This window comes from Drosophila santomea, unplaced genomic scaffold, assembly GCF_016746245.2.
Source record: "Drosophila santomea strain STO CAGO 1482 unplaced genomic scaffold, Prin_Dsan_1.1 Segkk79_quiver_pilon_misjoin1_scaf, whole genome shotgun sequence".
In the NCBI taxonomy this organism is placed as follows: Eukaryota; Metazoa; Arthropoda; class Insecta; order Diptera; family Drosophilidae; genus Drosophila; species Drosophila santomea.
This window is the reverse complement of record NW_025319012.1, coordinates 212,822-239,541: the sequence shown is the minus strand read 5'-3', so window position 1 is coordinate 239,541 and position 26,720 is coordinate 212,822. Positions and strand designations below refer to the sequence as shown.

At 44.6% G+C, this 26,720-nt stretch overlaps 5 protein-coding genes and 1 long non-coding RNA gene across 9 annotated transcripts; 2 read left to right on the top strand and 4 right to left on the bottom strand.

Annotated features, from left to right (window-relative positions):
- Positions 1–33: 33 nt before the first annotated feature.
- LOC120457800 lies at positions 34–8,551 on the bottom strand. The gene is made up of 3 exons (XM_044006824.1): positions 8,290–8,551; positions 3,721–3,906; positions 34–704 (listed from the first exon to the last, which is right to left on the bottom strand). The coding sequence occupies exons 1-3, from the start codon at positions 8,354–8,356 to the stop codon at positions 478–480; spliced, it is 480 nt and encodes a 159-aa protein (XP_043862759.1). The 5' UTR covers positions 8,357–8,551; the 3' UTR covers positions 34–477.
- Positions 8,552–11,288: 2,737 nt separating this feature from the next.
- LOC120457775 (intraflagellar transport protein 80 homolog) lies at positions 11,289–14,668 on the top strand. Its single transcript, XM_039645272.1, has 6 exons — positions 11,289–11,425; positions 11,483–11,939; positions 12,005–12,232; positions 12,297–12,676; positions 12,740–13,267; positions 13,851–14,668. The coding sequence occupies exons 1-6, from the start codon at positions 11,289–11,291 to the stop codon at positions 14,446–14,448; spliced, it is 2,328 nt and encodes a 775-aa protein (XP_039501206.1). The 3' UTR covers positions 14,449–14,668.
- Positions 12,534–16,096, bottom strand: LOC120457777. Of its 2 annotated transcripts, XR_005617083.1 has the most exons (4): positions 15,870–16,096; positions 15,060–15,794; positions 14,919–14,987; positions 12,534–12,598 (listed from the first exon to the last, which is right to left on the bottom strand). It is a non-coding gene; the product is annotated as an uncharacterized LOC120457777 (long non-coding RNA). The 2 variants fall into 2 exon arrangements; XR_005617082.1 differs by lacking the exon at positions 12,534–12,598 and having other exon boundaries at positions 14,926–15,001.
- Positions 16,097–17,189: 1,093 nt separating this feature from the next.
- On the top strand, positions 17,190–18,159 carry LOC120457776 (trypsin eta). The gene has a single exon (XM_039645273.2). The coding sequence runs from the start codon at positions 17,260–17,262 to the stop codon at positions 18,061–18,063; it is 804 nt and encodes a 267-aa protein (XP_039501207.1). The 5' UTR covers positions 17,190–17,259; the 3' UTR covers positions 18,064–18,159.
- An 8-nt stretch (positions 18,160–18,167) lies between these two features.
- Positions 18,168–19,099, bottom strand: LOC120457774 (trypsin delta). The gene has a single exon (XM_039645271.2). The coding sequence runs from the start codon at positions 19,091–19,093 to the stop codon at positions 18,275–18,277; it is 819 nt and encodes a 272-aa protein (XP_039501205.2). The 5' UTR covers positions 19,094–19,099; the 3' UTR covers positions 18,168–18,274.
- A 550-nt stretch (positions 19,100–19,649) lies between these two features.
- LOC120457760 lies at positions 19,650–26,720 on the bottom strand. Of its 3 annotated transcripts, none has more exons than XM_039645259.2 (8): positions 26,501–26,720; positions 25,795–25,893; positions 25,535–25,729; positions 24,792–24,902; positions 24,111–24,437; positions 23,578–24,053; positions 23,282–23,524; positions 19,650–23,142 (listed from the first exon to the last, which is right to left on the bottom strand). In XM_039645259.2, exons 1-8 carry the CDS (start codon positions 26,718–26,720, stop codon positions 19,942–19,944), a joined length of 4,872 nt encoding a protein of 1,623 aa, XP_039501193.2. In that variant the 3' UTR covers positions 19,650–19,941. The 3 variants fall into 3 exon arrangements, with proteins under 3 accessions (XP_039501193.2, XP_043862745.1, XP_043862744.1); XM_044006810.1 differs by having other exon boundaries at positions 23,282–23,500; XM_044006809.1 differs by having other exon boundaries at positions 25,535–25,752; positions 25,797–25,893.

Here is a 26,720-nt window from a genome sequence, read left to right as displayed (position 1 = left end):
AATCCTCTTCTAATTCAAATAAAAATCCGAACATTTATAAATGCACTTTTAGCATACCATCTAATTACGATTTATTTAAATACGTACAGGCAGAGCCCAAGTGCTCTGTCCGTTTAATTACAAATACAATAATTAAGACATTACATGGATGTACATATTGCAACGAAGTTAAGTGTGTTCGAGTGTTTTATGATGGGTGTAGAGTACTGACTACGAGTAACTGTTTGATCTTTTGTGACTGCGGTGACTCAGAAACATTTACGCGGATGATGTCGAAAGGGTGACCGCGATTGACGGGCCTTCCGCACCTGGGGCATCCTATTCTCCTGTGTCCTGTGATTTGTGCAGATTCGTGAGGGCAAAGTGACTAAAACTTGTTGAAAAAATGCAGTTAAGTCCGGGCTAAGCACCGAAATTCCCGGCCAGTTCAACTTCAGCCTGAAGTCCCGCAGTTAAGTCCGGGCCAGATCCTTTGGCTCATTTGCTCAGCGGCAAGTGCCCGAAGGATACCGCCAGCCAAAGGGGCAGTATTAGGAGCAGGAGTAGTGGAGTGGCGCCACCGGCTCCGTTGCATCCGTCCGTGGTGCATGTGCGGCAGTAGACGGTCTTTATGTAGGACGAGGTCTGGTCATTGGCGCACTTGTCCGCCGAATCGTCCATGTCCTCGTAAAAGCAGGAACGCGAAATCACCCGCTTGCCGTAGACTGAAAATGAAAGGAGAGCAGTGCGCTTAATTATTTTCACTTAACCATTTTAATTAATGTCTGCTCCTTGTATGCGCATTACATTTTATGTGCGCGTACTGCATATTTCAGCCATTAATAAAACCTCTTAATTGTCATATAAAAAAATTACAGCACGGCAAAAAAGTGTCTAAGGCAGTAGTAGGCTTCACATAAGATTAAATAAATTGTAAGAGGGTATTGTAAATAAAAAATAAATATGAATAAACAAAATCACAATGTGTTGGTTGCTTGGATTCCAGGGTATTGTTTGTCGGACTAAGAGTTTTTATACAGCTCCATGATATTCTATGGGATTACTTCAAGAAAGTACTTTGAGGGGCACTTGCTGACCTATTTTCACCTGCAAACGGGTTCATGGTATTTATAGATCCGATATACCTAAACAAATACTGCCCGCGAAACACACACGATTGGCCAAATCGTGGCTGAAACTCGACGAAACTAGAGACCATTTGCAATTAGACGGCAAAACAAAAAACAAACATCGCACAAAAATTCACAACAAATTGCGTGTTGTGTGTTCGCGGCAAATAGAACAAAACGACAAACTAGTAAAATCATTTCGTATGGAATACGGCAAAGCCGAACTTTAAAAGATGCTGGAAATGGACAGAGCTGGCCATTTTTGTGATTGGCTCAGACGGTGGACAGTGGACTACAGTCGGGCTAATAAAATTGTTGACAATTGTCGCCTTATCACGGCCGTCGCATCAAACAAGGCCCAGTGCTCAGAACCACCATCAGAATGCAGCAGCCGCCGTGTGTGCCACATTGCGCATACGCCGCGTGCACGGCTCGCTGGCGAGAGAAGCCCGACCAAAAATGCTGCGTGGATCAGCCGCACACAGCGCCACATTATTTACGAGAACGCGAATATTTCCGATGGCATCCTTTTGCATGAATATCTTGTATGGGTCTTTTACTTTTAAACGAACCTCTATTTCTAACATCTTAGAGCAGTAACACCCTTTAATGGCAAATAAATAATTGGTATTTGAAAGCTGTTCAAGTGGACAGCTCCAAAACTTGTCAGCCCAGAATAGTTAACTTGTAAGGCAGGACATTTGTATCAGAAAATGACTTTATGTATGTCTCCCTTTGGTTCGTCGTTCCCCGGAGAAAAAACCAGAAATAAGCTGTTGGCCGCCCGAAATGGTCAAAAGCGGACTTACAACACGTTGCAAAATACCTACAGACACAGAGTTGAATCAACCGCTTGCGGCTAATTGCTTGGCCTTATACTTTGGCATTGTAGAATACGTTTTTAATTTGACATTTCCAAAAAGCTAGCCACTCGTCTAGCGAGGCTTCATAAGCAATTAATTTAACGGCAAATAAAAACCCAGATGGCAGCAACCAGTTGCATCGCCTAGATGCATTTTTCTCAGACACATTCTGCCGCCATAGCCCCCGAATTTTGCCCCTCATCTTGGAGTCGTAATTGAGCGCTTCACGCTGTGCAACAACTTAATTAATTTATATGTATTTTGAGTATTTTTTCCTGGCCCGCTCGGCCCGTATATTATGTATTTTGCGCATTACAAGCGCTGCTCATGTAGCTGGGGACCAAACTCAGTCGGAGATATAGATATACCGATGGCCGAAAGTCTGCAATTGCAATTTTAATTGCCAACTGCCAGGCTGAAAATTTGCAGAGACTCGGCGAACCAATTTGTAGACGCTTGATTGCTAAAATTTAATGGTGTTCATTAATTGGCCATAAGAAATTGCTTTAATGCGACTCAAGAAATCTGAGACGCCGTTTCTTGTGACTGCTTTTGATGGGTATTAAATTGCAATGAATTAAAAAGCTATTTGAATTAGTGTGTCACAATTAGAAACCATAAATAAAGTCAACTGATTGACTATCACATATTGTTTCCCTTTTCCAACCGTTGTAAATATCCCTTTCTACTTAAAAAATTGTTTTATATTACGTACGCTTATATCACCTTACTTTGGTATTTATAGGAGTATATACTTTTTCTATAACTATAAATTACTGATTTTTATAGAGCGTGCAGTAAAATTTTCCAAATGCAATTACATCACTCCATGTCAACATATTTTTTCTTCATTGTTTGTTTGACCGACCCACATTTAAAATCCAAGCCCGAATCGTCTGCTGGAACGTAAATTTATTCAGTGGCCAACAATGCAAAGTGAATTTAGATCAAATTGTAACGACACGGATCGCTTCACCAGTTTTTTGTTGTGCCTTGTTTTAGTTTGCTTTTCTTGTCATATGCAAATGTACAATTTGCTCCGCTTGCGGACAATACCAAAAAAAACCAAGCAATAAAAAGGCCGCAGTAAAATCGGACTTAAGATCGCCACAGCCCACAACGAAATATCACTAATACGCCCCGTTCGCCGGCTCTTTCTCCACATCTATTTGCCGCAAATTAGCGGCACATGCAACTACGGGCCAAATGTCGCCACTTGTTGTGGCTGTTGTGGCCCCGCCCAGACACCACCTGCCACGCCCCTCCAAAGGCGCAGCAACAGGGGCAGCAACAACAGCTGCAGTTGCAGAGTCAAGTCGTTCCGTTGGCATTGTTACTGTGTCTGTGTCGCCTGCACTTGTTTGGACCTTGTCAGGGCAATAAATTTCAATCTTGTTTGACTCTCGGCCACAGCCGGGACGCACAGTTGCGCCGATCTAGCGATCCCCCACCCCTTCCTGCAGGAACCTACAGTGCAAAAAATACCTTATCTGTCCCCTGTTCCTACGTATGAATTTGCAGTGGCTTCTTATTGGTTTCTGAACAGCTCTTATTTCTTCCAAAATTTCTGGTTTGTCTAACTGGTCAGTCTTTCGAAGTGTAGCCGTCCGAGGACCGCACAAGTGGTCGCAACAAAGCAAATGCAACGGGCGCCCAATCATTCATGCCCGTGCTTCTCTTATTCAGGTCCACCGACACCGAGTGTTCAATGTGCCGGTGCCTAAATAGGTGTGGGGGTTCGATCTCACCTTCCTGCACCAGTTTCTTGCACACGGGCCGGGCGTTCACCGACTTCGCGCCCACCGAGTAGGTGCAGTTCACGTAGCTCCAGTACCGCTGCTGCTCCGAAATGGTCTCCGGCATGAAGGGATCGTTGCAGAACTCGCCATTGGACACGTCCGTCGAACAGCGCCAGCATCGCAGCACCGCGGAGGCTGAAATGGGAAATTAATATCAATCAGTTGGGTACGTTTAATTCAGATAATCTTCGCTGCCCTACGAGGCAAGCCCACAAACTCAAAATGATATGTCAGTACGTGCATTTTGCCTCAATCAATAGTGCGATGGTACGATTCATTAATCTTCAGAATTGTCAAAATAGATTTATACAATTTTCGGTTTATTGTGTACTCAGACAAATTACTTTTTTGTAGAATACCTATTTCTGTCCCTCTTATAACATTTAACCATTTTAGCATTTTAAGAAGAGAGATTCTCAGTGTTCTTGGGACCACCTGCAATAGAAATCGCAGTAAAGTAACTAACTCACTCTTGCTCCATAATCCCAGTCCATAATCGTTCCACTAATGAATCGCATCCCATCATATTCAAACGGAGTAGCCGCCAAGCAGTATTTCCTGCTGCGTTAGAAGCCGTTGGCGGATATCTTTGAAATATTGCCGAGCCGCCACCAATTTCCGTCGGGAGCCTTTTGGCCGAGTTATTTATGCGACAGGCGATGGGGCAACTGCCTTATAAAAGTGTCAAAAAGTTCGACTTCGCCTGGTTTATATGTGCGCTTTTTATTAGGCGCTGCGACTAGTGGGTAAGTAATTATTTGATTAAACTGAGCCAACAATTGTTGAATGCACCGCAAAAAATTGATATAATTCCTGTCATATTATTATTATTTGCAGAATAAATATTTTTTTTTTATATTTTATTTTATAGCATTATATTTATAACATTCATTATGTTCCTAATGAACTAAACTTCGAAGTAGGAGCTTAACAAGAAAGGAAAATCCTTCTTGGCTTAACCAATCATTGATGTTTATTAATATTTGGAAAGTAAATCTGATCGCCTATTTTCAAGTACTAGTGAAAATGTTCTGAAAATGTTTGAGTGATGATGATGACTGCGGCGTTGATGGCGGCCATAAAACTCGTTTCTCTGGCCAATTTAAACGTCAAGCGCTAACGTTCGGGTTAAATGCACTTAGCCAACACTTTGAGGTGCGTTTATACGAAAGCCTAGTTCAGTCGGAAGGCGATGGAGGGGAGTGCAAGTGGGAGCGTGTAACGGGTAAGGGGGAACGGGGAACGGGGAAAGGCCGGAGAAGTGTGCCAACGCATTGGCCGAAAACGTGTTTACATTTTTTTTCGGCCAGCGACCGCATTTGGCCATAAACAACCAGCATAAACATTGCAATTTGCGTTCGATTCGCATTCGCATTCGCATTGGCAGTTGGCTATTGGCAATTGAATGCAATTGAGAGCCGAAAAACTGCCGCGAAAAGCGGCGAAACCGAGATGAAAATTATAATCATTTACAATATATTGAAATTAATTGACAGCTGAATTGTCAGATCGTTTGCAGAATTGTTTATTTGCGCGTCCGTTCCAAGTCGGTGGCACTTTACTAATGGTAATGACTGTAATTCCATGGAAACTGAAAATTGATATTGTGCCTGTCAGTTTGCCGTGGTTGCGTTATGCCAACCGATGTGGCAGCCGCAACTGCCCCCAAAAATGGTCAGAAACATACGAGTCTGAATCCGAATCTGAATCTGAATCCGAATCCGAATCCGAATCGGAATCAAATTTGGGCCCGAATGGTGGCCGCTAAGTGCGTAAGTATTTGTTGGACGAGATGTTTTCGCCATTGGTTTTGGCCATCGGAATTCGGCTTTAATCATCGCTACACCAGAAAGCGGTTTAAGTAAGTGAAAAAAATCCGGTCTCTCACAAACCCTTAATTATAACTTTGAAACCACTTAAAATAATTGTTCTACTGTTGCATGAAATCGCTAAATGTAATTACTGGCTGATATTTTCATTTTCTAAGAGCTTACATTGCTTGCATGTTCTATGAACGGTTCCTTCTTGATTTGTTTTCCGTTTTGTCAAGCCTTTAAACTACGCAAAGTTTATTGCCCTTTGCGACCATATTCATGCATATGGAAGTACAGTATGAGCACATTTAGCCACCCAAGTAATAGTCCTCAACAATGGGGCACAAAGTTTCCCACACCGACATCGGGGTTCAAATGCAATTTTTCCATTAAGCTCCAAACTTGAGGAGAACTGCAAGTTGGACTTGCAACATTTGGGATCTGCCCCCTAACATCTACAACACATAAGTCCGCAAGCCCTACTATGCCCCCAAACGAAACGTGTTGATTACCAGCCCCGTTTCCATATTTTCGCCCAAAACTCCCACAAACTGTCGTTCATATCGCAACGCGTTTAACTCGCAACTTACGAGTTTGTGGAGCTTCAATTGTGGGGTGGGCACGACTTTGTAACCCTAAAAACTGCCAGTGGTTCCCTTGGAGTTGGAGCTTCGATAGAAAGTTTTACTCTGCATTTGACTGACACGCAATATGGCTTTGTTCAACTGCGAAATTGCCGAATGCATTGCTCGTCAAGCGTTTATCAAAATTGCAGCACATTCGCGCCGAATGCCTAAGTAATAAGCCAGATAGGTATTCAGAAAATTAAGGGGATAGGCTTTGGTAGCGGTTTTTTGCTGGCCCAGTTTAGTGCCAAGAGAAGCCTTGTAACAATACCATATTTAACAATATTTAACGTTTCCTAAGACGTATTCCCTACACATTCAAAAATGCGTATAAATATAGACAACCTAAATACTAATTCCACTTATATGAGCATTCTTTATGTCATTGTTGTATCATGTTGCATCATTCTACATACGGGATAATATAAAGAATCTTGCAAGTAATAAGTGAGTACATATGCATGCATGTGTTGCAAACTCAGAAAACTTTTTGCATTCTGTTGGATAAAAAGTTTGCTTTTATTATTTACGTTTGTATAATAAGTTGCATTCTGTGGCAGAAATTGTATGGTTTTATTATTCACGTTTACGCAATACTCGTCAATATTATTTTCGTATTACAGTCTCCCACTGAAAAATGATCTAAACTTGCTCTAGTTGAATGCATTCCCAGCACAATTTCCAATTGTAGAAGGTCTTGTGTTTTCAAGGGTCCTAAATTCACTTGCATAATCGGGATTACTGCGGTGTTTGTTCAAGTAAGTTGCAGTGAAATTACTATTAGTAAGCAACTGAATAGATTTAATTACTCTTCCCTGAGGCAACGGAAACCGCAACAGCAGCTGCTTATTAATTAAGAGGATCTGCCGACCGAAATCGAGATCGAGAAATGACATTCAAGATTACCCCAAGGTTAGGGCTTACAAAGTATCATCAAGAATCTAGCAAGAGGATGAGCTGTTTATAATGGCTGAAATAATTGCATGTTCTGAGTCATGTGTTGATTCTGGCCATACCCTTTAATCTTGATTATTTCCATGTCGTTCTGGTTGATCTCAGATTAGTCATTTTCGTTGGGGTGGGACCGAGTGGTCAGTTGGGTTTATGCCACTCAAAGTTTTCATTTGCCACGCCCACGCAACATAAACACAAATAAACTTTTAGTTGATGACATGAGTAGATATGTGGCACGCTTTTCATTGAAGGTTGAGGTGAATTTGAGTAATTGTTGAGACGTCTAATAAAAACTGTTTTATGCCCCTCTTTGCGTAATGATGGCATTTCCAGTCATCGAATCATTACTCAACATTTTCCTCTGACATTTTTCATGGCTATTTTTAATATTTTTCTTTCTCCGCATTTTTAAGGTTGAACAAATATTTTTGTTCCCATTACGTTCGAACGTCGTGCTTTTGAAGTAAAAATAAACACAAAAGAGGTGCGGAAAAATATCAAGCAAGTGCATACCATAAATAATAATAAATCATGGAAATTTAAGATTTTTCCTTGGACTGCAGGTATTTCAAGTTATTTCATGTGGCCAGGCAATTGCTCTGATAATGCGAAATATTTTAAAACTGTAAAAACAGATCGTCCTGCATTAAAATAATCTTATCAATTAGGTCAGCAATTTAAGCCAATTGGTTGTTAAGTTATCACACATTGAGATCTCAAATAATAATAGGATCACGGTGAACACTCCAAAATTTGAAATACCATTTATTATTAATTATTTTGTATTATACTTATTTTTAAAGCTATCAAAGCTCAACATATTTAATTTTTAAGTCACTCGACATGCTTTTTTTTTCTGCACCTTTAAATGCCCATCTTTAAATACTACATTTCTTTAACATGAGTTTACCACGCTTGCATCAGCTGCCAAACACTTTAATCTGACTCAGTTTCCCCATTTTCCGCACAAGTGAACCCTTTAGGTTTGGTTCATTGAACTCCATCTTGGCGTTTTGTTGCACATTCAAATGGGAAATCCCGCCCACGCACTTAAGTAACTCCGTGCCCAAGGACTGCGCTTAATTAGCTCCCATTTGAGGCGGATTCAGTGGTTTTTAACACACCTGTATTGAAAAACAAGAGCAGGGAGAAAAGGGCCAGCAAGAGGCAGCCTGTTGAACCGTGGGCCATGATAATCCTTTTTTATACTCGTTCCTTGGTGGAGAATTTAAGGAATTTAAGAATCACTTCACAGGCACTGCACTTTTACAGGTATTTGAATTTGCTTTAGCTCTTGATATTCCAAATTAACATTCGCTTTGCGCGATTTTCCGAACACGCATGCGACCCGTTGACAAACTGACAGCGAACTGAATCTGAGAACTGAACAGTGAACAGTACACACGCCGTACACTGAATAGTTCGCGCCAGTTGAACCAATAACAAAACGAACCCAACCCCAAACGCGAATCGCCGTGAGAGAGATCGTTGAAGGCGGTCGAACCGAAAGATTGAAAGCAGGCGATTGAAAGAGTGCCGCGTTCAACGAGCAGAACAATATTCGGGGGTCCCAGGGAGGCGCTTCTGCAAATCGTACTCGGATTGGGTTGAGTGGATCCGAGTGGATTCGAGTGGAGTGACGTTGGGTCGGGTTTACGAGTTTACGAGTTTACGGGCTTACTGCTCCGCGATATAGCTCCATTTTCTTAATGGTGCCCGCAAACACTTGCAGTTTCAGAAGCAGCACAGTGGTGCAAGACCTAAAATCGGACTCAGTCGAAGAACATAGTTAATCTACAAAGCTTAGCTTGCGGATACATTTTATTATTGTATTTATTATTATTATATCGTTGATTAAAAAGGTATATATACTCCATAAAGAAAATATATGTTTGATCAGGATATTCGGAACTAAAGTCCCAAGAAAGTTGAAGTGAGTTTCCTTGGGTTTATAACGTGTATTCTGTACACATCTCAATCCACTGTGCGCTGCTGTAGTTGCTTTTTTCCATACCATTTGACGCCTAATAGGAGCCACCGTCGCTGTTGCAGTCGTCATTGTCACTCTCGTTTTGCCACGACTTCTTCAACTCTCTTCATACTCTCTTCGATTTGGCCATCAGAGTCTCCCGTCTAATCAAGTGCAACTCTCTGATAAGACAATGCTTTGGAATGGGGAATATTTGGCAGGAAACGGATTGGATTTGCCACCAGCAAATGTTGCAAGTACTTTATGCTTTTCCAATTGTATTTGGAATGTGTGGGATTTAGTTCTTATCTCTTTTTCGGATAGGTGCAGTCGGGTTCAATAATGCTTCTTTTGCGTTTGGATTATTTATTTTGTACAACTTTTTTATTGGATAGTAAGTAAGTTTTTAGACGCTTTTTATTACCGAAGAAGAGTGGAGCCACAGCGTACACAGGATTTTGGCATGTTTCTAGTCTTAAGGTATATTAACATAAATAAATGTGATGTTCCCGCTTTAGAAAATGTTTTAAAACAACACAAAACGTAAGTACCATAAATAAATATTGGTTAACGTTTATTTAATACGAGTATACCCGAATAACTTTCCATCTACGTAAATATAGCGCAAACCCAAATGGAAAATATACATAGCACTTGGACATAAAAAATGAGTTGAGAAAGTTCATTGTACGTACATGAAATATGTCACTTTGCTCGAGTAAAGCCAATAAACTACGCCTCCTTCAATAAAATAGTGGGGTGATAAGACAAAAACTTCTTAGGGAAAGAGGGCGGTCCACTCCAGTGGATTGATTGTTCTTTGTTTGTATGTGTTCAAGTCCAAGAAAATTGGACAATGACGTGTGGTTCCTTCTGAGGCTCGTATGTATATTGTATGATTAATCAGATTTTTACCGATTTATTGATGAATTAGTTTGTTGCCTGCAAACAAATTAGAAAATAATTGAAGCCTGCCCAGAGAAATCGATTTAAGTAGTTGGCCGTACTACAAACTTATGCTGGTCATTATGCTGAAAGCGATTAAGGAGCAGCAATTAAACAGGATAAGTAGTCATTAATGCAAGGGAAATACAGAAAATGAGGCTTATAAATTGCTTATAAATCTATCGAAATAAAATTTACTCCGATCTTGTCACGTCTCACCAATCCCGCCAGCGAAATCTTGTTTGCGTAAACAATTCCCATCTGCTGTTCAGTAACTGGCAATGACTATGGCAAACTATTGTCGAAAACAATTTCGCCTGCTTGGCTAAATAATAAACTTTAATTATAGGTGGGACAAAAAAAAAGTAAACACGAGAGAGAACGCTGTAGTCGAGTTCCCCGACTATCTGATACCCGTTACTCAGCTAGTGGAAGTGCGAAGGGAAAATTTCAACACTGACAGTTTTTGGCGGTTTGTAGGCGTTAGAGTGGGCTTGGCAAACAGATTTTTGGCAAATCGAGAAAAATTCGCAAGACTTACACAAAAATTACAAAATATCAAAACATTTGGGCGTTAGAGTGGGCGTGGCAATCTCTAGAATCTGTATGCTTACTCTCAACTTTCTAGCTTTTATAGTTCCTGAGATCTCGGCGTTCATACGGACGGACACGTCCAGATCGTCTCGGCTATTCATCCTGATGAAAATATATATACTTTATATGGTCGAAAACGCTTCGTTCTGCCTGGTACATACTTTCCAACGAATCTAGTATACCCCTTTACTCTACGAGTAACGGGTATAAAAATCACAACTCAAGCCGCTCACTATCTGAGACCATTTTGCTGACAACTTCGGTTACAAAAGCGGAAATCGGTAATTGCCTGGCTGTAAAATTTAATTTCAGCAAAAAGGAAATAGTATTAAAGGTCTTAGTAGCGAAATTAAGTTCTTAAGTAAGTGCTTAAGTGCACGTCATAATATTTAAATGAAGAAATTACAGTACAATATGAAAATAAATTTATTTTACATGGAAATTAGGAAAATTCGAATCACGTAAGGGTAATATTCCACCCGATATCAAAACCCTTAGTCAATGTCACAACCTGATTTCCATGGTAACAAAAATGCGACAATAGACGGAAATCTCCCGGACAACTGAACTGCTTAGCCAAAACAAAGAAAAATTGTAGTTAAAAATATATCAAAAATGAAGTTAAAAACGCGAATCTGCAAAAAAAGCTCGATAAAAAACTCTGAAACGACAGAGGAAAGCAGCAAAAGCACTACAAATTGTCCACTGAGTTGCGTGGATTGGAGCAGCAATGAAGAGATCTATTTTATGAGGTGAATTGACTTAATTTGTGTAAAAATGTGAAATAATAAATATAATAACTTTCCCAGCGATGACCATCAGATCTCCAAGTGGAGTGACGTTAGCCGCGATTCGGTTGAGGTGGCAAAGCTTCCGGATGACTTTGTGCCCACGGATCTGCACTGGCTTTTGCTGGGAGGCAGGAGCAGTGGTGGTGGAAAGGGTAGCGACACCCTGCTTATCTGCAGTAATGATGGAAGATTCGTAATCTTAAATAAGAGTGCCCGAGTGGAGAGGAGCATTTCAGCCCATGGAGCAGCGATAAGTTCCGGTCGGTGGAGTCCCGATGGCGCCGGACTTCTGACCGCCGGCGAGGATGGTGTGATTAAGATCTGGTCAAGATCAGGGATGTTGCGATCCACCGTGGTTCAGAATGAAGAGGCTATTCGATGCGCACGATGGGCCCCCAACTCCACCTCCATAGTATTTTGCCAGGGTGGACACATTTCCATCAAGCCCCTGGCCGCCAACAGTAAACTAATTAGGGTAACTTCAAATAATATTTGTTATTAATATTATTATCTTTACTTAACTGCATTTTCTAATTTCAGTGGCGTGCCCATGATGGCCTGGTGCTTTCCCTCAGCTGGTCCCCACAATCCAATGTTATAGCGTCCGGAGGCGAGGACTTTCGGTTTAAGATTTGGGATGCCCAGGGCGCCAATCTATTTACTAGTGCCGCCGAGGAATACGCCATCACGAGCGTGGCCTTTAATCCAGAGAAAGATTACCTTCTGGTGGGCACATTTAATTTGCTTAAATTGTGTCACAGCAATGGGGTAGGTAGCTTTATAGATTTAAAGAGTCTAGACCATTAAAACTCACACTGATATTGTATTACAGTGGTCCTATAACACCGCTCGCTTTTCCAGTCCACGTGTGGGCTCCCTATTCAACCTCTGCTGGTCAGCCGATGGCACCCAAGCATCCTGTGGCACCTCGACGGGTCAATTGATTGTGGCCTATGCCATCGAACAGGAGCAAGAGTCCGGAAACTTGAAAGCCACCAGCAAAAGTCGCAAGTCGATTACCTTGAAGGACCTTGCGGCTGGCACTCAGGATATCCTTGATTTCCCGCAGCGAGTGGTTAGTTTTGGACTTGGCTATGGCCATCTGGTGGTGGCCACCACTAATCAAGTACACATCTATAATGAGAAGTATATCAATACGCCGATCATTATCGATGGCAGGAACGACACGAGGGTTATTGAAGTAGGCAAAAAGTAAATAGAGATTTTTATGGAAATGCTTTCTTTTCATTAATATAATAATGTTCTATTGTTTAGGTACTTTATGATCTTGGACGCCCTATCGATTTGGGTGTACACCTACACGGGTCGCTTGCACTTGAATCCGCGTTATCCCGGCTCCCAGGCGCAGATTCCCCTGCTTACCTGGCGCTCGCTATCTTTGGGTCTTGATGTCCTGGCCGTAAGGGATAATTCTGACCCGACAATACTCCACCTATTTGATCTGGTTCCGGGTGCCTCGCGGCAGTACGATCCCCATTCCCTGAGGGCCAAGCAACAACTGGTCCAGATTGCAGCTTGTCGAGCAGGAACTTTGGAAGATCAGTTTGTAGCGTTTATCGACTCGAATAGGGAACTGTTTGTGAGTGAGTCCCGCAATCTGAATGGCGAACGCACGGATGAGATTTACAAGATCGGCACCCAACTCACTGCGATTATGTGGGCCAGCGAAACAAATATTATGGTAGGAGTACACGACTCCTGCTACAGCATCTGGTATTGTCCCGGGGAAGGAGCCTCCGATCCCACGATCATTGCCCTAACGACTGTTACATTGGATACTACGTAAGGAACCCACAGATTTTATCATCAGAACACATATTTATTAATTCGACTTGCTTCAGAATGATGCTCCCATTCGATATGTCCACTTCTTTTTGTCTGTCCGTCCACTTGAATGTCGGGATCTCAGCTAAAAAGTTTAGATCAGGCAGATTATAAACTGATGTTGCCACGCCCATTCTAACGCACACAAACAGCCCAAAACTTTTGGAAAATGTTTTGATATTTGTTCTTTATTTTATTAGTCTTGTAAATTTCTACCGATTTGCCAAAAATCTTTTTTCCACGCCCACTGTAAAGCCCACAAACAACCAATAAACTGTCACGCCCACACTTTAAAAACTAATTAAAGCTTTTGTTCACTTTGTTATATTTTCCCAATTCCTACCGATTCCAGAAAATGTTGAAATTTTTCGCTCGCACTTCCACAAGCTGAGTAACGGGTATCTGATAGTCGGGAAACTCGACTAGCATTCTCTCTGGTTTTTAATATAAAACGAAATTACTTTATGTATCATAGTATTTTTAACACAATCTTTCAGACTTGATTTATATTATATATTGCTTAAAAATCTCTTTCCCTTAGGGAGTTTGGCAAACACATCACCATCGAAAGCTTCGAGGATTGCGTGCTCACATTCCGTTCCGCCGGCGCCCTACTCCCCGTCAATGTTAACATGTATTGCGAGATCCTGCATCGCGCTCTACTCGAAGGGCAGTGGCAACAGGCGTTGAAGATTTGCCGGATGGGCCAGCACTCCAGCTTGTGGGCCACTCTGGCGGCGGTGGCCACCAGGAAGCACCAGTTGCAGATCAGCGAGGAGGCTTACTCGGCAGCACTGCAAATCGACAAGGTGAGCTACCTACAGCACCTGAAGGCCCTGACTCCCTCGAGTGCCGAGCAGATGGCCGAGAACTCACTAATGCTGGGCAGGATGCTTGAGGCGGAGACGATCCTTCTGCATGGCAAGAAAATCGAGCAGGCGGTGGGCCTAGCCCTGCGGATGCACAACTGGCGGAGAGCCCTGGAAATATCACAGAAACACAAGGCAGAGCAGCCGGAATTGATGCCGCGAGTTCTCCAGGAGAGGAGGATGTATCTGAAGGCCCTGCAAAGGGACGAGTGGGATCCACTGTATCTACCTCTTGTGGCTAAAGAAAAGGCTGACATTACAAGCGAATAACTTTTCTACGCGCTTGTTATACCCGTTAATCGTAGAGTAACGCCTTGATCTGAGGAACTATAAAATCTAGAAAGTTGAAATAAGTCATGCAGATTCCAGAGACATAGTTTCTTAGCCACGCCCACTAAGAGCCCAAAGCTGTTACGCCCACACATTTAAATTAAAAAAAATTTTTTTTATTATTTGCCGTTCCAATTTCTATCATTATTTCAAAAACATTTTGGCCACGTCTATTCTAACGAATATTTTCAACGAATATATAATATAATAGGGTATATTTTACTCCACGAGTAACGGATATAAAAAGAAGATATATTTAGTGCCTAATGTTAATGGGACTATATGTAGATTAGAAAGTAAGGTATCAAGGTTTGCTAGGAATGCTTTGAATGACAGGTCTCATTAATCTTCAGAAGAATATAAAACACAGATGATGCATGATCCCAAGTAAAATATATAGGATTACTTACCAACAGTGTCTAGAGTAAGTAATTTATCTTTGGAAGGAAGGGGTTTGGGATCCATAACATCTTATCCAGCTGCGAAAATTCGGCTTGATTTAAGCGCCTCGTAAATAAAATCCTGGTTGTTTCTTTTTCAAGTATACTTACTGCCCCTGCCAATATTGACCAGTACTGCAATCCCAATGTATCCTTGGTCAATGGGGATGCAATGATGAGGAAATCACTTTCCGCCAGGAGCTTATCGAAATCCACCTTCTTGCCATTAAGTTGCCCCTCGATATCCTGGCGAACGCGATTCCGGGTGGTATATAACACGCGGTCAATCTCGAATCCCATTAAACGCTTAGCCACTGCCTGACCAATGTCTCCAAAGCCATAAAGCCCACGGTGGAGCATTGAATTTCGATGCCCTCTGGCGGAACATCGGTATGCAGAAAGTTCCGAAAATGCTCTTCGTTCGTAAGCAGTTTAAAGCTTTTTGTTCGCTTCTCCTCTTTGCAGCTTATAAACTAGCGAAAATATCAGCATCTGTTAGCACCGATGCTGATTCCCTACGTTTGTTGAAAGACTGACCACTATTGGCTTTGGCGCCGGACTTTTATATCTTAGAAAAAGCTGACAACACAACGCATGAAGAGCTTTTATTGGGTTGGGTCCGGTAAAAGTAATAACTTGCACAATTTTTTACTTGTTGCATTTAATAGCACACTTTAATAGTACACCTGAAACGGAAGAGTTTCTTTTATTCATATTTTACATCTTCTCAGTAGGCGGGCTTTATCATAGGCTGCCCTTCGATTGCATTCAGAATATTATTGGCAGCCAGCAAACTCATTTCAATAGTAGTCTTCATAATCTGAGTGCCCATATGGGGAAGGATAACTGTAGAAATATAAGTACTATTTTAGTGCACCCAACGAGGAGGATATACGAGTATGTTCACTGAACCTAACTTACCACAATTGGGCAGTTTGAGAAGAGGACTATTGGCGGGCAGTGCTTCTGGGGTGGTCACATCCAAGCCACCGGCAAGTTATTCAGTAAAAGGTACTCCATAAAGAAAATATATGTTTGATCAGGAGCACTAGACGAGTTTATGTGCCTATGTCAGTCTGTCCAACAGCTGCCTGTCTGTCGAATGTCGAGATATTCGGACCTAAAAAATTTAGTATTTATATGTAGTATTTATACCCGTTACTCGTAGAGTAAAAGGGTATACTAGATTCGTTGAAAAGTATGTAACAGGCAGAAGGAAGCGCTTCCGATCATATAAAGTATATATATTTTCATCAGGATAAATAGCCGAGTCGATTTGGCCATGTCCGTCCGTCTGTCCGTCTGTCTGTCCGTATGAACGTCGAGATCTCAGGAAATACAAAAGCTAGAAAGTTGAGATTAAGCATACAGACTCAAGGGACATAGACGCAGCGCAAGTTTGTCGATTCAGGTTGCCACGCCCACTCTAACGCCCACAAACCGCACAAAACTGCCACGCCCACACTTTTGAAAAATGCTTAAATATTTTTTCACTTCTGTATTGGTCTTGTAAATTTCTATCGATTTGCCAAAAAACTTTTTGCCACGCCCACTCTAACGCCCACAAGCCGCCAAAAACTGTCAGTGTTGAAGACTCTCCTTCGCACTTCTACTAGCTGAGTAACGGGTATCAGATAGTCGGGGAACTCGACTATAGCGTTCTCTCTTGTTTTGGTTTCCAAAGTGTACACATCTCAAACCACTGTGCGCTGCTGTAGTTGCCATATCTAGGTGCAGATACCTCCAGTTACTACATCCTGGACGCAGTGACAATAGCAACATCAATCAATAATATGATCCCAATATAATCAGCTTAATCAACGATTAGATGAGTGGATGGATTAAGGTTGTGTGACTGGCCAGAAGTCCGATTCAAAGTATCTATGACCAAATCCCCAAAAGTATGCCATACTGTTAGATTTGGGTGGTTGATTGGGCTTAGAGTGGACCGATGAACTTTGGACATCATAATATGGGGATTTGTAGCTTACAGCTTAGCTCTTCAACATTTATAGTTGCGCCTAGTCATTGATATGGTCTATAAGGACATTCGTAGCTATAACATTTGGTTTAGATGTAATCTTTATCATAGGTGAAGCTGCAAGCCTAAGGGTTAACGTATTATATACACCAATAATGTGTCAATCGGAATGACTTTATCTTGGTCGGACCCTGTGCTCTCACCGCTATCAGAAGCTATCTCGAGCACCGACCATTAAGTCAATCAGTATGTTCATTGAACGCAACCCAGCTAAGTCGAAGTTTGCCATCCGTAATCAGTTCTATTGAAACATCACACCCGGGCGAATCGATGGAGGGAGCGATGTACTTCCCACTGCTGTTGTTGGCCATTGTGTTTTCCTTCGTTATATGCATTTCCGGTCAACCGGAGGGCAGGATAATTAATGGCACTACGGTAGATATAGCCCGTCATCCATATCTTGTCTCCCTTCGCTATCGCCGGGATGAGGAGTCCAGCTACAAGCACGAGTGTGCAGGTGTCATCATCTCGGAGCACGCGTTGGTCACCAGTGCTCAGTGCCTCTATGGCCTGCCCGAGGAAACTAAGCTTCTGGCTGTGGCCGGGGCAAACACCCGCAACGGAACCGATGGATTCATTTACCCAGTGGCTAATTGGACCCATCATCCGAATTACGATCCCGTGACAGTGGACAATGATATAGGCGTCCTTCTCCTGGACACACCCCTGAACCTCACGCACTTCGGAATAAGCGCAATTGGTATCCGCCCGGAGCGTCCGGCAGTGGGTAGACTGGCCACGGTAGCCGGATGGGGCTACCGGGAGGAGTGGGGCCCCTCCAGTTACACGCTGGAGCAGACCGAAGTGCCAGTGGTGAGCTCAGAGCAGTGCACTCAAATCTACGGCGCTGGTGAGGTCACCGAGCGGATGATCTGTGCGGGATTCGTAACCCAAGGAGGCAGTGACGCCTGCCAAGGGGACACCGGTGGCCCCCTGGTCATCGATGGTCAGCTGGTAGGTCTAGTGTCCTGGGGCCGTGGATGTGCCCGACCCAACTACCCCACCGTCTATTGCTACGTGGCCAGCTTTGTGGATTGGATCGAGGAAACTATTGCAGCCGCTGGAGCGCAATAAACATAGGCATTTTCACGGCTATCGATACGCTATCTTCAAGTGGTTACCGCCCGGATAAAGCTACCTAATTTAGTAATAAAACCGTAATCAAACCAACAACATACTACGTTATCGCCTGTATGGGTCATTTCTTATGTAACTCGGAGATATGAAAAGTTTCGAGTTAGACGAGGCTAGTTACAAGATGTTTCAATGGTAATTTGACTTAAGATTACAGAAACTCGATTTTGCCCACATTCTCGTTAGCCGCAATAATCTCCAACAGCCAATCGCGAACCTGGGGAACGGAGCAATAGACTCCGGGGTAATTCTCACGAGCACAGCCCGTTCCCCAGGAGACAATGCCCAGAAGTGTGTTGTTGTAGACCAGCGGACCTCCGGAGTCTCCCTGGCAGGCATCCTTTCCACCTTCGGTGACTCCGGCGCAAAGCATACGGCTGGTCAGCATAATGGAATAGGCGCTCTTGCAGTACGAGTTGTCCACCACATTAACGCTGACCTCTTGCAGGACGTCGGAGATGGTTCCACCTTCGCTGGTGGTTCCCCAGCCCGTCACGGTTACGGGTGTGTCGTGTTCGGGACGCTCCTGGGCCAACTCAATCGGCTGCACTGCGTCGTTGAACTCGAAATCGCCATCCAGGATCAGAATTGCCGCATCGTAGTCGTTGTTCAGAGCACGGTAGTTGGGATGAATGATGAACTCACGGACGGCCAACTCCTGCTGCGGACCGGTGGGGAACCAGATGTTCGAGGAACCAGCCACAATGGTTAGGTTTTCCGGACCGGTCAAGGTGTTTACACAATGGGCAGCACTGATAATCTGGTTTGTTCTGTAAATGGTGCCTCCGCATCGGTGATTTCCCCTGTACCTCATCGAGATCTGATGCGGATAGTGGGTGATGTTCGTGTCCTGTCCACCGACAATGCGTCCATCGAGCTTCGGTAGATCAACTTCTTCGTTGCGCTTAATAGGATCTGCCAGGGAGCAGCCCACTCCGAGCACCAGAAACACGACCAAAATCCGTGACATTTTTGACCAACTGAGCGCGAAATTAGCGCAATGTGTAGATTTATAGAATATGCTTATCAATGGGCTGTAGATTGGGTTTGGATTGCCGATTACTTGGTAATCTAATGATAGTTCTCGTAATCAAGGAACAGATAGCTGGAAGCCAGTCATAAATCTTGGTCACAATTCCTTTTGGTCTTTTCCCATATTTTGTGGTGACCTTGCAAGTTGGTTTTGGTAAGTCCATAAACTATTCATTGATTAGCTCCCTCGATTTCTCGTTCGAGATCAATTAATTGTACTAGCTTTCTCTCACTATCGCTTTTATGTTGGTGGTTTGGTTATTGCTACCCAAAAGCAGGCTACATTTCAATAACACATACATTTCTTTTATAAAAAATATTTATTACTCTACATAAGTAAAACAGTAGTACGATAACTTAAATCTAACACATTTACACTGACACTAACACTAAGATTGCACATTTCCGGCCCACGACTGCTGACATTTATCACAATACGCATCCGTTACGATACTTAACGATATATAAAGATGATTGATTGCACTTAGATTTCTTAGGGCTTGGGTTCGACTTCTTCTGCTATTCTGATATACTGTTGGTACCGTACCTGCACTTTGCGTATTGGATGCAGTTTCCCAGGGTTTCACTTTCCTTAATATCCTTACTACTAAAGCTTATACGCTAGCTTAGATCTATTAAAATTGCACCTTGTGGTTTGGCAAGAATCTCTAGGTTATTGCACTGATTGTTGCTATTGCGTTCCTTAAGTGTTAAGAAGTAAGTCTTTCGTCTTCTTTCAATATTGCACGACACTAGAAACTACTTATGCATTAGACTATGCTTACTCTAACTCTTCCTAATCATCTTGTAGAGCACGGAGTGCGTTTCTATGCTCTCTGCCCCCGACTCCCACATGTCCTCCGCGTTGGTCTCCTCGTCCGTTTCCGACGATCCGCAACAGGTGCTTTGTCCGCGTCCATTTTCATCCGAGGAGTAGGATGACATTGTGGTGGTGCTGCCCCGCACGTTTCGCTCCTGGGAATTCGTTTGGAAATGCGAACGGGTCAGAGTTTTATCAGATTCCGCATCGCTTAGATCACAAGCGACAACGGGGTTGTTTTCCGGAGATCGACGGCTGTAACCCGGAGAGACCATATGTTCGAGGTCCTCGAACCGGTTGTCATTCGGACCGCCTTCCTCCTCGTTGTCCTCGATGGTGTCCACTCGAATGATCTGTCCGCGCCCACACGGGAGCCTAAAATTATACCTATCGTAGACATTTCGCTTGTACAGCTCCGTGGAATCGGTGCTCATGTATCCGCTGTCCAGTTGACCAAAGCGCTGCTCGTAATACGTCTGGCTTCCCGGTTGTCCCATTCCAGCGGACTGGGCTGCATCTTCGATAATAGAGGCAATACCATCATCCTCGAGGAACCCGGCTGCATTCTTGCTACCATATGTAGGCGCTGGACTTTGGCTGGGACTAAACTTGTTGGCCGCCATCGTCACAAACTTTCGCCACGCGTTCTTCAGGTCCTTGGCCTTTTTGGCCCGATCCTTTAGTCCAATGGCAATCTGCATTCCAGCCGTGAGCTGGGCTTGTTCGATTTCGCAGCGATAGACGGTTTGAACGTTTCCGCCGGAGCTGGCACTTCCGGAACTACTAGCCGCTCGTTGGGGATAGGCAATGCCCACTGGAACTCCGGCGTTCCTGTACATCTCCTTTGTGCGCTCAGAGAGGTGACTGCTACTCCGATTGGAGCGTGAACTTATGGACAGCGCATCGAACTGGGCCACATCCACCTCCTTGAGGTTCTTATTGCTGCCACCGAAATCCGGCTCGGAGGCAACGTCCTTTGGGGAGTCCTGACCCGCTTTAGAAACCTCCTCCCGCTGACTTTTCCGCCGATTGAGATACTTCGTCAGACTGTAGTCGTTGCGCAGGCTGTTGATCTTTTTGTTGTACATGCCTTCGTAGTCTTCTTCCGGTATCTTAGCGTTGATTTGATGGGATTTGGAAACCTTAGCATGAGTTCTCTCTTCGGTGGTTGCCGATATAGCACTGGACATGGTGTTGTTGCAGGAGTTCTCGAACTCAGAGGTTCCTGTGACCTCGGTGATCTCACTGTGCAGGCTGTAGGCATCTTCATCTGGAGCCGAATGTTCCGATGAGTTTGGGGGAGGAGGTGGTAGTGGTCGTTTGCTCTGCACCAACGGTGGGCAGTAATGCTGATTGACCTTTGGCCGAGGAGGAGGAGCTTTATCCGCCGCCTTCGGCGATGAAATCGTAATGGTGGTCTTGTTTACTTTTGTGATATCCATCACTGAGTGGGTTGGTGAGGTCTCCATCAGACGCTGGCGACGAGAGTGCTTCGCTTCCAGGGTGAGAATACGTCCCTCTTCTTCCGGTGTTGGAGGGACCTTCTTCTCGTACTTTGAGTTCTCCTGGGCGATTAAGGGTGACTCATAGATCTCTCTCAAGTTCCTAAATGAGTTGCTGGATCGCAGGATGAAGGAAGCGGTCCTTGGTTTGACGGCCTGGTTGGGTGCAGGACTGATTTGCCGACTCAAATCCGGCAGCGAACTGATCTGGCTGAAGTCCGAGTCGATTGGCTTGTGTCCATCCCAGGCTGAAATGTCGCAGAAGCTCTGCTTCTTGGGCTTGCGATCCAGGGTATCCGGCTCGAATTGATCGCTGTCCGTCCGCTCCAGATCGGAAGGGGGTTCGTGTTCCACCTCGATGGTCATGCTGCCCCGAAAGGGCGTGTCATATTTGATCCGAGCTGCCGCCTCCTTCTGCCTTTGATGCTGGCCAGGATGTGGATGCTGGTGTTTTGCGGCCAGACGCTTCTTCATCTCGCCCTCCTTGCGAAATCCGTCCATACGATCGTACACAGTGTGACTGATCTCCATCTCCTCCTCGAGCGGCAGAGCTGTACTCAAACTGGGACTCAATTGGGAACTCACATCGGATGACGGTGAACTGGAAGAGTGGGAGCTCTTGCGTTTGCTGGGTTCCAGACGTTCAAGACTATCCGTTTCGTAGTCTACGATCAGATACTGCGGGGATTTCCTTCGGTAAATCGGGGAATCCGGTTGGAACTGTTTAAGAGATTTACGACTGAGGGAGCTGTAATCCGGAGTGGGCACCGATGGGATGCTACTCTGCGTGCTGCTGTAGATGTCTTTGATTCGTTTCTCTATGGTGCTATCGTAGTCGGGCGTTGGAATATGCGCTGCAAACTCGCGCTTCAAGGAATCGTAGATGACCTCCGGCGGCTTCATGTTCCGCAGCATGTTGTAGTGCTGCCGATCGAAGGAGGTGAGCGAGGTGGGCGTGGAGTTGGCGGCGGCGAACTGATCCAGGACCTCGCTACGCTTCCTCATCGATTTCGAGCGACTGGAGGCACTGCGCAATGAGGCCGCAGGTGAGTCTGCCAACATGAACTTGGGATTATTGTAGATTTCCCCGCCCGTCTCTGCGAATCCATAGACATTGGCGGCCACGGAAAAGGCGGAGAATCCCTCGTAGGTGCTGCCCACGTTTGCCTTTTGCTTGGGTGATTGGTCTGGAGTGCTCTTTCCGGTGCTTCGGCTAGAATGTGGACCCGAAGGCGCTGGTGAAGATGACTTTGCTTTACCTTCATCAGCTCTTGGCTTCTGCAGTGGAGGTGGTGGTGGTCGCTCCTTGGGAGCGCTTATCTCCTTTCTCAGTGAGCCCTTATTTGGAGATCCGGATGATGGCTTCTTTGCCGTCGGTGGAGCAGGTCTGTCGAGCGTCTTCTGTGCCGGAGTGGCATCCGAGTTGGGTACACTTTGCAGCCACTGCTCAATGCTGTTCCGCTTGTCGCCCATTCCCTTCCCCGCCAGACTCTGTTGCAGCGGAATATTGAACATGGTGGGTGAACTGGAACTGGACTCCGGGTGCTGCTCCTCCGGAATTATGTTCAGAGAGGGCTGGTAGCGCTTTGAGGCCATTTTGTACTTGGCAATGGCGATGACCTCGCGAATCTTCTGCAGAAACTCAATGGCAGCTTGAGGCGGTTCCTGAAATAAAAGGGCACGCATATAAGGTTTTCTGCATTTCTTTATTACAAATATGTTTCGGCAAGTTCAATTAGGCTTTCAATTGATTGGATTTCTCATACAAAAGTATTTCCAATTATTTCCTAAGTATAACACTTACCGCTAATAGATGAGGCTCAAAATATGCCGGATTGAAGTAGAGCTTCTTGCGCACATTGCCACTGACCATGGCACGCAAGTTCTCTAGCTTCTCCTCGCTCATGAGCTCATCAATTACGGCCACGTTTTCGGGGGGCAGACATTCGTTGTCCTGCAGGAAGTCATCTACATCAATTGCAGCGTTATCTGTTCCACCCGAAGGTTTCGGGGACTTACTGAGCTGTGGATGCACCAGCACAGACGTCTATAAAGTACAGTTCTGTATATTTCATTTTCATAATTAGATGGCTAACCCACCTTGATCTTCTCCTCCATTTCACACTCAGAATTGGAGTTTGAAATATCGCTGGCAAAACCGGAGTTGTGTTCTCGTTCACCCAACTGTGGAAAATGCTGCAGCAAGGGATTATTTTTCACAATGCCCATATCCTCCTTCAAACTGCCGATACTCGTACGTGTATTGGACTCATTTCCATTCCCCAGACCCATGCTATTGGAGGAGTATATACTACCCACTCGGCTAAAGGGTGCTCCATACGTAACCTGATCATTCTTAGGGTAATTCATGTCGTTAGTCAAATTGTCCAGGGAATGGCGTGAGCTGTGCCGTTTTCGTTTCTTCATGTACAGATATAGAAACACTGAGGCCACATAGATAAGGCCCAGGAGCAGACTGCAGATCCCAATGACCACGTACTCCCGCATGGTCATGCCATCGGAGGTGGAGGCCAAGGTGGTGGAGTTGGCTGGTTGGAAAAAGACCTCGGGGACATCTGTTGAACGAGGTCAGCATAAGCTTGAATTTGATATAAGTGATTACTAGTACTTACTGTGGGAATATTTTACGGGACTGCCATTCACTCTGAAGGCCACACAGGGGGAGTGGACATTCCTGGGCGGCATGAGGGGTTCACCCTTGACGTGGCTGCTGCCATTCATGGCCACCGTCATGTCGCGACACACCAGATGCACCACAATCAGACGACCCTGCATCTTCTGGCGCAGATCAGCTTCTCCCAGCCACAAGAGGAAGCTGCGTCCCTCATCCCGGAACATGCGGAACGGGTAATCGGTGTCTATCGGATTCCTCAGATCCGACCAGCCATTGGAACCCAGGTACTGGGCTCCAGTTACCGCGCAAACGGGTGTGTGAATGCCTAAAAATATAAAATGGCAGTAAATGGCAGTAAATGACATGACATTAATGCGCCAAAAGAATAAAAAGACTTTCACAAATTTACCAAGTGTTTGCCTGGTCAAATTTATTGCTTTATTGTCCAATAAAACTGATTGAAAATGGGTGTTTACTAGTAATTATAAACCAGTTTAACTTTTTCATTAAGCATTGTAAAAAACATAATACTTTTGATTATCTAAATTGTCAACATATCTTTCAAATTATGTATGGGTCATTCGACCCAGTTACTCAACTTATTTTAACATGAATAACTCTTAAATACTTCACTTATTTTGGCAACTGAAAAGTGGTATATTTGAGCTCAGTTACTTACTGGCAAAGCTGATCTCCCTGCTGGGATAGATGATCTGACCCTTGAGCGGCAGGAAGACAAAGGGGATCTTTTCCGATGAGGAACCACTCACGAAGGGCGACAGGGAGCACTCTGTAACAATGGGTGGAGAAATGGGAAGCGATTAGGTGCCGGAGGTTGTGGGAAAGTACGTCCAAATGGCAGCGATAACGATCGACGCTTATCAATTACGAGTCGGAACACTCGTACATATTCGTGGTGCTGTTCCGGCCAGCCCAGCTCTTACTTTCGGTCCGACTTGGGGTCCGATTCCGATTCCAATTTCAATTCCGACTCCAACTCTGATCTTCGAGTCGGGTTCCAAGCCAGTGTTAGAGTTAGACCCCAAAATGGCAGCGGTCTGAGATTGTTTATGTTGGCAGACGACGGGCGAAAGTTTCCTTTCATTCATTAGCAGCGGGGAAACAAGCGATTTGTTCAATAATAATAACATTTTTTCCCTCTTTGCGTCACGTTTCGTTTTCATTCTGCAGTCAGCCCTGCACAATTTCAGTGGCGCTTATTACAGCATTTCTTTCGTTCGGTTGGGCTTTTTTCGATTTTTTCGCTATTTTTTTAGTTGGGCAACCATTGTGCTCGGATATGACAAAACAATGGATGGATGGATAGTGTCTCACATGTGGGAGCGACTCCCACCGCGAAATGGAGCACACAATTTGGCTTGGAATCGGTGGACGGCTTCCGCAATGCACACACACACTCACCATGGATGTCGTCCACGCAAATGCCCAGATCCTCGCGATAGGCCCGCTGATAGGGAAGACATCGACAGGTGCATCCAGTCTCGCCGCTCGCATCCCCATTGGCCATTTGACCGCGACCCTTCTGCAACTTGAGACGACGGGTCAGGAGCTCCATTTGACCGCCGCCCAAAGTCGAGGTCGCCGGATTGAGTCCATCTATGGATTGGGGGATTTTCTCGGATTAAGACAGGCACACATTACCATGCCAATCTCTCGCTTACCGTTGCCTTGACCGCTTCCATCGCCGCTCGAACGCACCAGCGACGCTGTGCCACTCGAGAGTCCGATGCAGGTGTCCGCGTTGCAGGCGCTGCTCAGACCTGCGCGGAGAAAACATTAAGATGGATTGAGTCGGGACTTCACAGCATCTTTAGCCGATTGACGGCTAATCAGACGGGCCGGACCCGACCGGACCAGGCCTTACTGGCAAAATTAATGCTGCTGTCAGCGGATCAGCCACGAAAAAGCGACGCATCACCCAGCCGAAGAAGCCACATGCCAAGGCAACTGGCCAATGACAGTGACACTGGCACTGCGGTCGGTAAAATACGCAAGACTGCAATACTCTTTGCCATATAAGAGCCAAATAATAAAGTTAGAAAATATGGCTACAAATTGCATTGAAAACAACATTTTAATTTGGCTAGGCAAAGTTAAACTCTTTATGGATCATCTATTGCTATAATAACGGAGTACTCTAAAGTAATGTATATTCCAATCCACTTAGATCATTATGAACAACAAAGTGTTAAGAAAGTGGGAATTTTCAAGCATTGCTAAAATATAGCTTAGGAACATTTATTGCCGCATAAATTAAGTTTAGAAACGGATGATTCGAATTCTACATAAGCTAACGCGAAAACACTCAATGAATCAATGAATACCAGCCCGTTGTACCTATTTCCTATTTCCAAGTGGGTAACTCACCGCTCGTGTGGAAGGTATCGCCGTCGTGCTGTCGTGTCAGATTGATGAGCTGCCCGTTGGTCTGCTGCAGTTCCTCGAGCAGCAAGCTGGCCGGCATCAGTGGATCCTCCCCGAGATCTTCGCTGGCATAGTGGTTCCTCGCCCTCGGATGGGTGGGCGTGGCAGGCGGGAGGGTGACGACAGTGAGCAGAAGGAGCAGCGGTAAGGATTGGAGCCGCAT

Excerpts from the sequence above, each read along its gene's own strand:
- LOC120457760 (XM_044006809.1), bottom strand. The coding sequence starts at position 26,720 with ATGCGGCTCCAATCCTTACCGCTGCTCCTTCTGCTCACTGTCGTCACC. Across the intron at positions 25,894-26,500 it reads CGATACCTTCCACACGAGCG|GTCTGAGCAGCGCCTGCAAC; the intron begins GTGAGTTACCCA and ends TTCTCCGCGCAG. Across the intron at positions 23,143-23,281 it reads TTGAGCCTCATCTATTAGCG|GAACCGCCTCAAGCTGCCAT; the intron begins GTAAGTGTTATA and ends CTTTTATTTCAG.
- LOC120457776 (XM_039645273.2), top strand. The coding sequence starts at position 17,260 with ATGGAGGGAGCGATGTACTTCCCACTGCTGTTGTTGGCCATTGTGTTT.
- LOC120457774 (XM_039645271.2), bottom strand. The coding sequence starts at position 19,093 with ATGTCACGGATTTTGGTCGTGTTTCTGGTGCTCGGAGTGGGCTGCTCC.
- LOC120457800 (XM_044006824.1), bottom strand. The coding sequence starts at position 8,356 with ATGGCCCACGGTTCAACAGGCTGCCTCTTGCTGGCCCTTTTCTCCCTG. Across the intron at positions 3,907-8,289 it reads GCTCTTGTTTTTCAATACAG|CCTCCGCGGTGCTGCGATGC; the intron begins GTGTGTTAAAAA and ends TTCCCATTTCAG. Across the intron at positions 705-3,720 it reads CAAGAAACTGGTGCAGGAAG|TCTACGGCAAGCGGGTGATT; the intron begins GTGAGATCGAAC and ends TTTCATTTTCAG.
- LOC120457775 (XM_039645272.1), top strand. The coding sequence starts at position 11,289 with ATGAAGTTAAAAACGCGAATCTGCAAAAAAAGCTCGATAAAAAACTCT. Across the intron at positions 11,426-11,482 it reads GAAGAGATCTATTTTATGAG|CGATGACCATCAGATCTCCA; the intron begins GTGAATTGACTT and ends TAACTTTCCCAG. Across the intron at positions 12,233-12,296 it reads AATTGTGTCACAGCAATGGG|TGGTCCTATAACACCGCTCG; the intron begins GTAGGTAGCTTT and ends ATTGTATTACAG.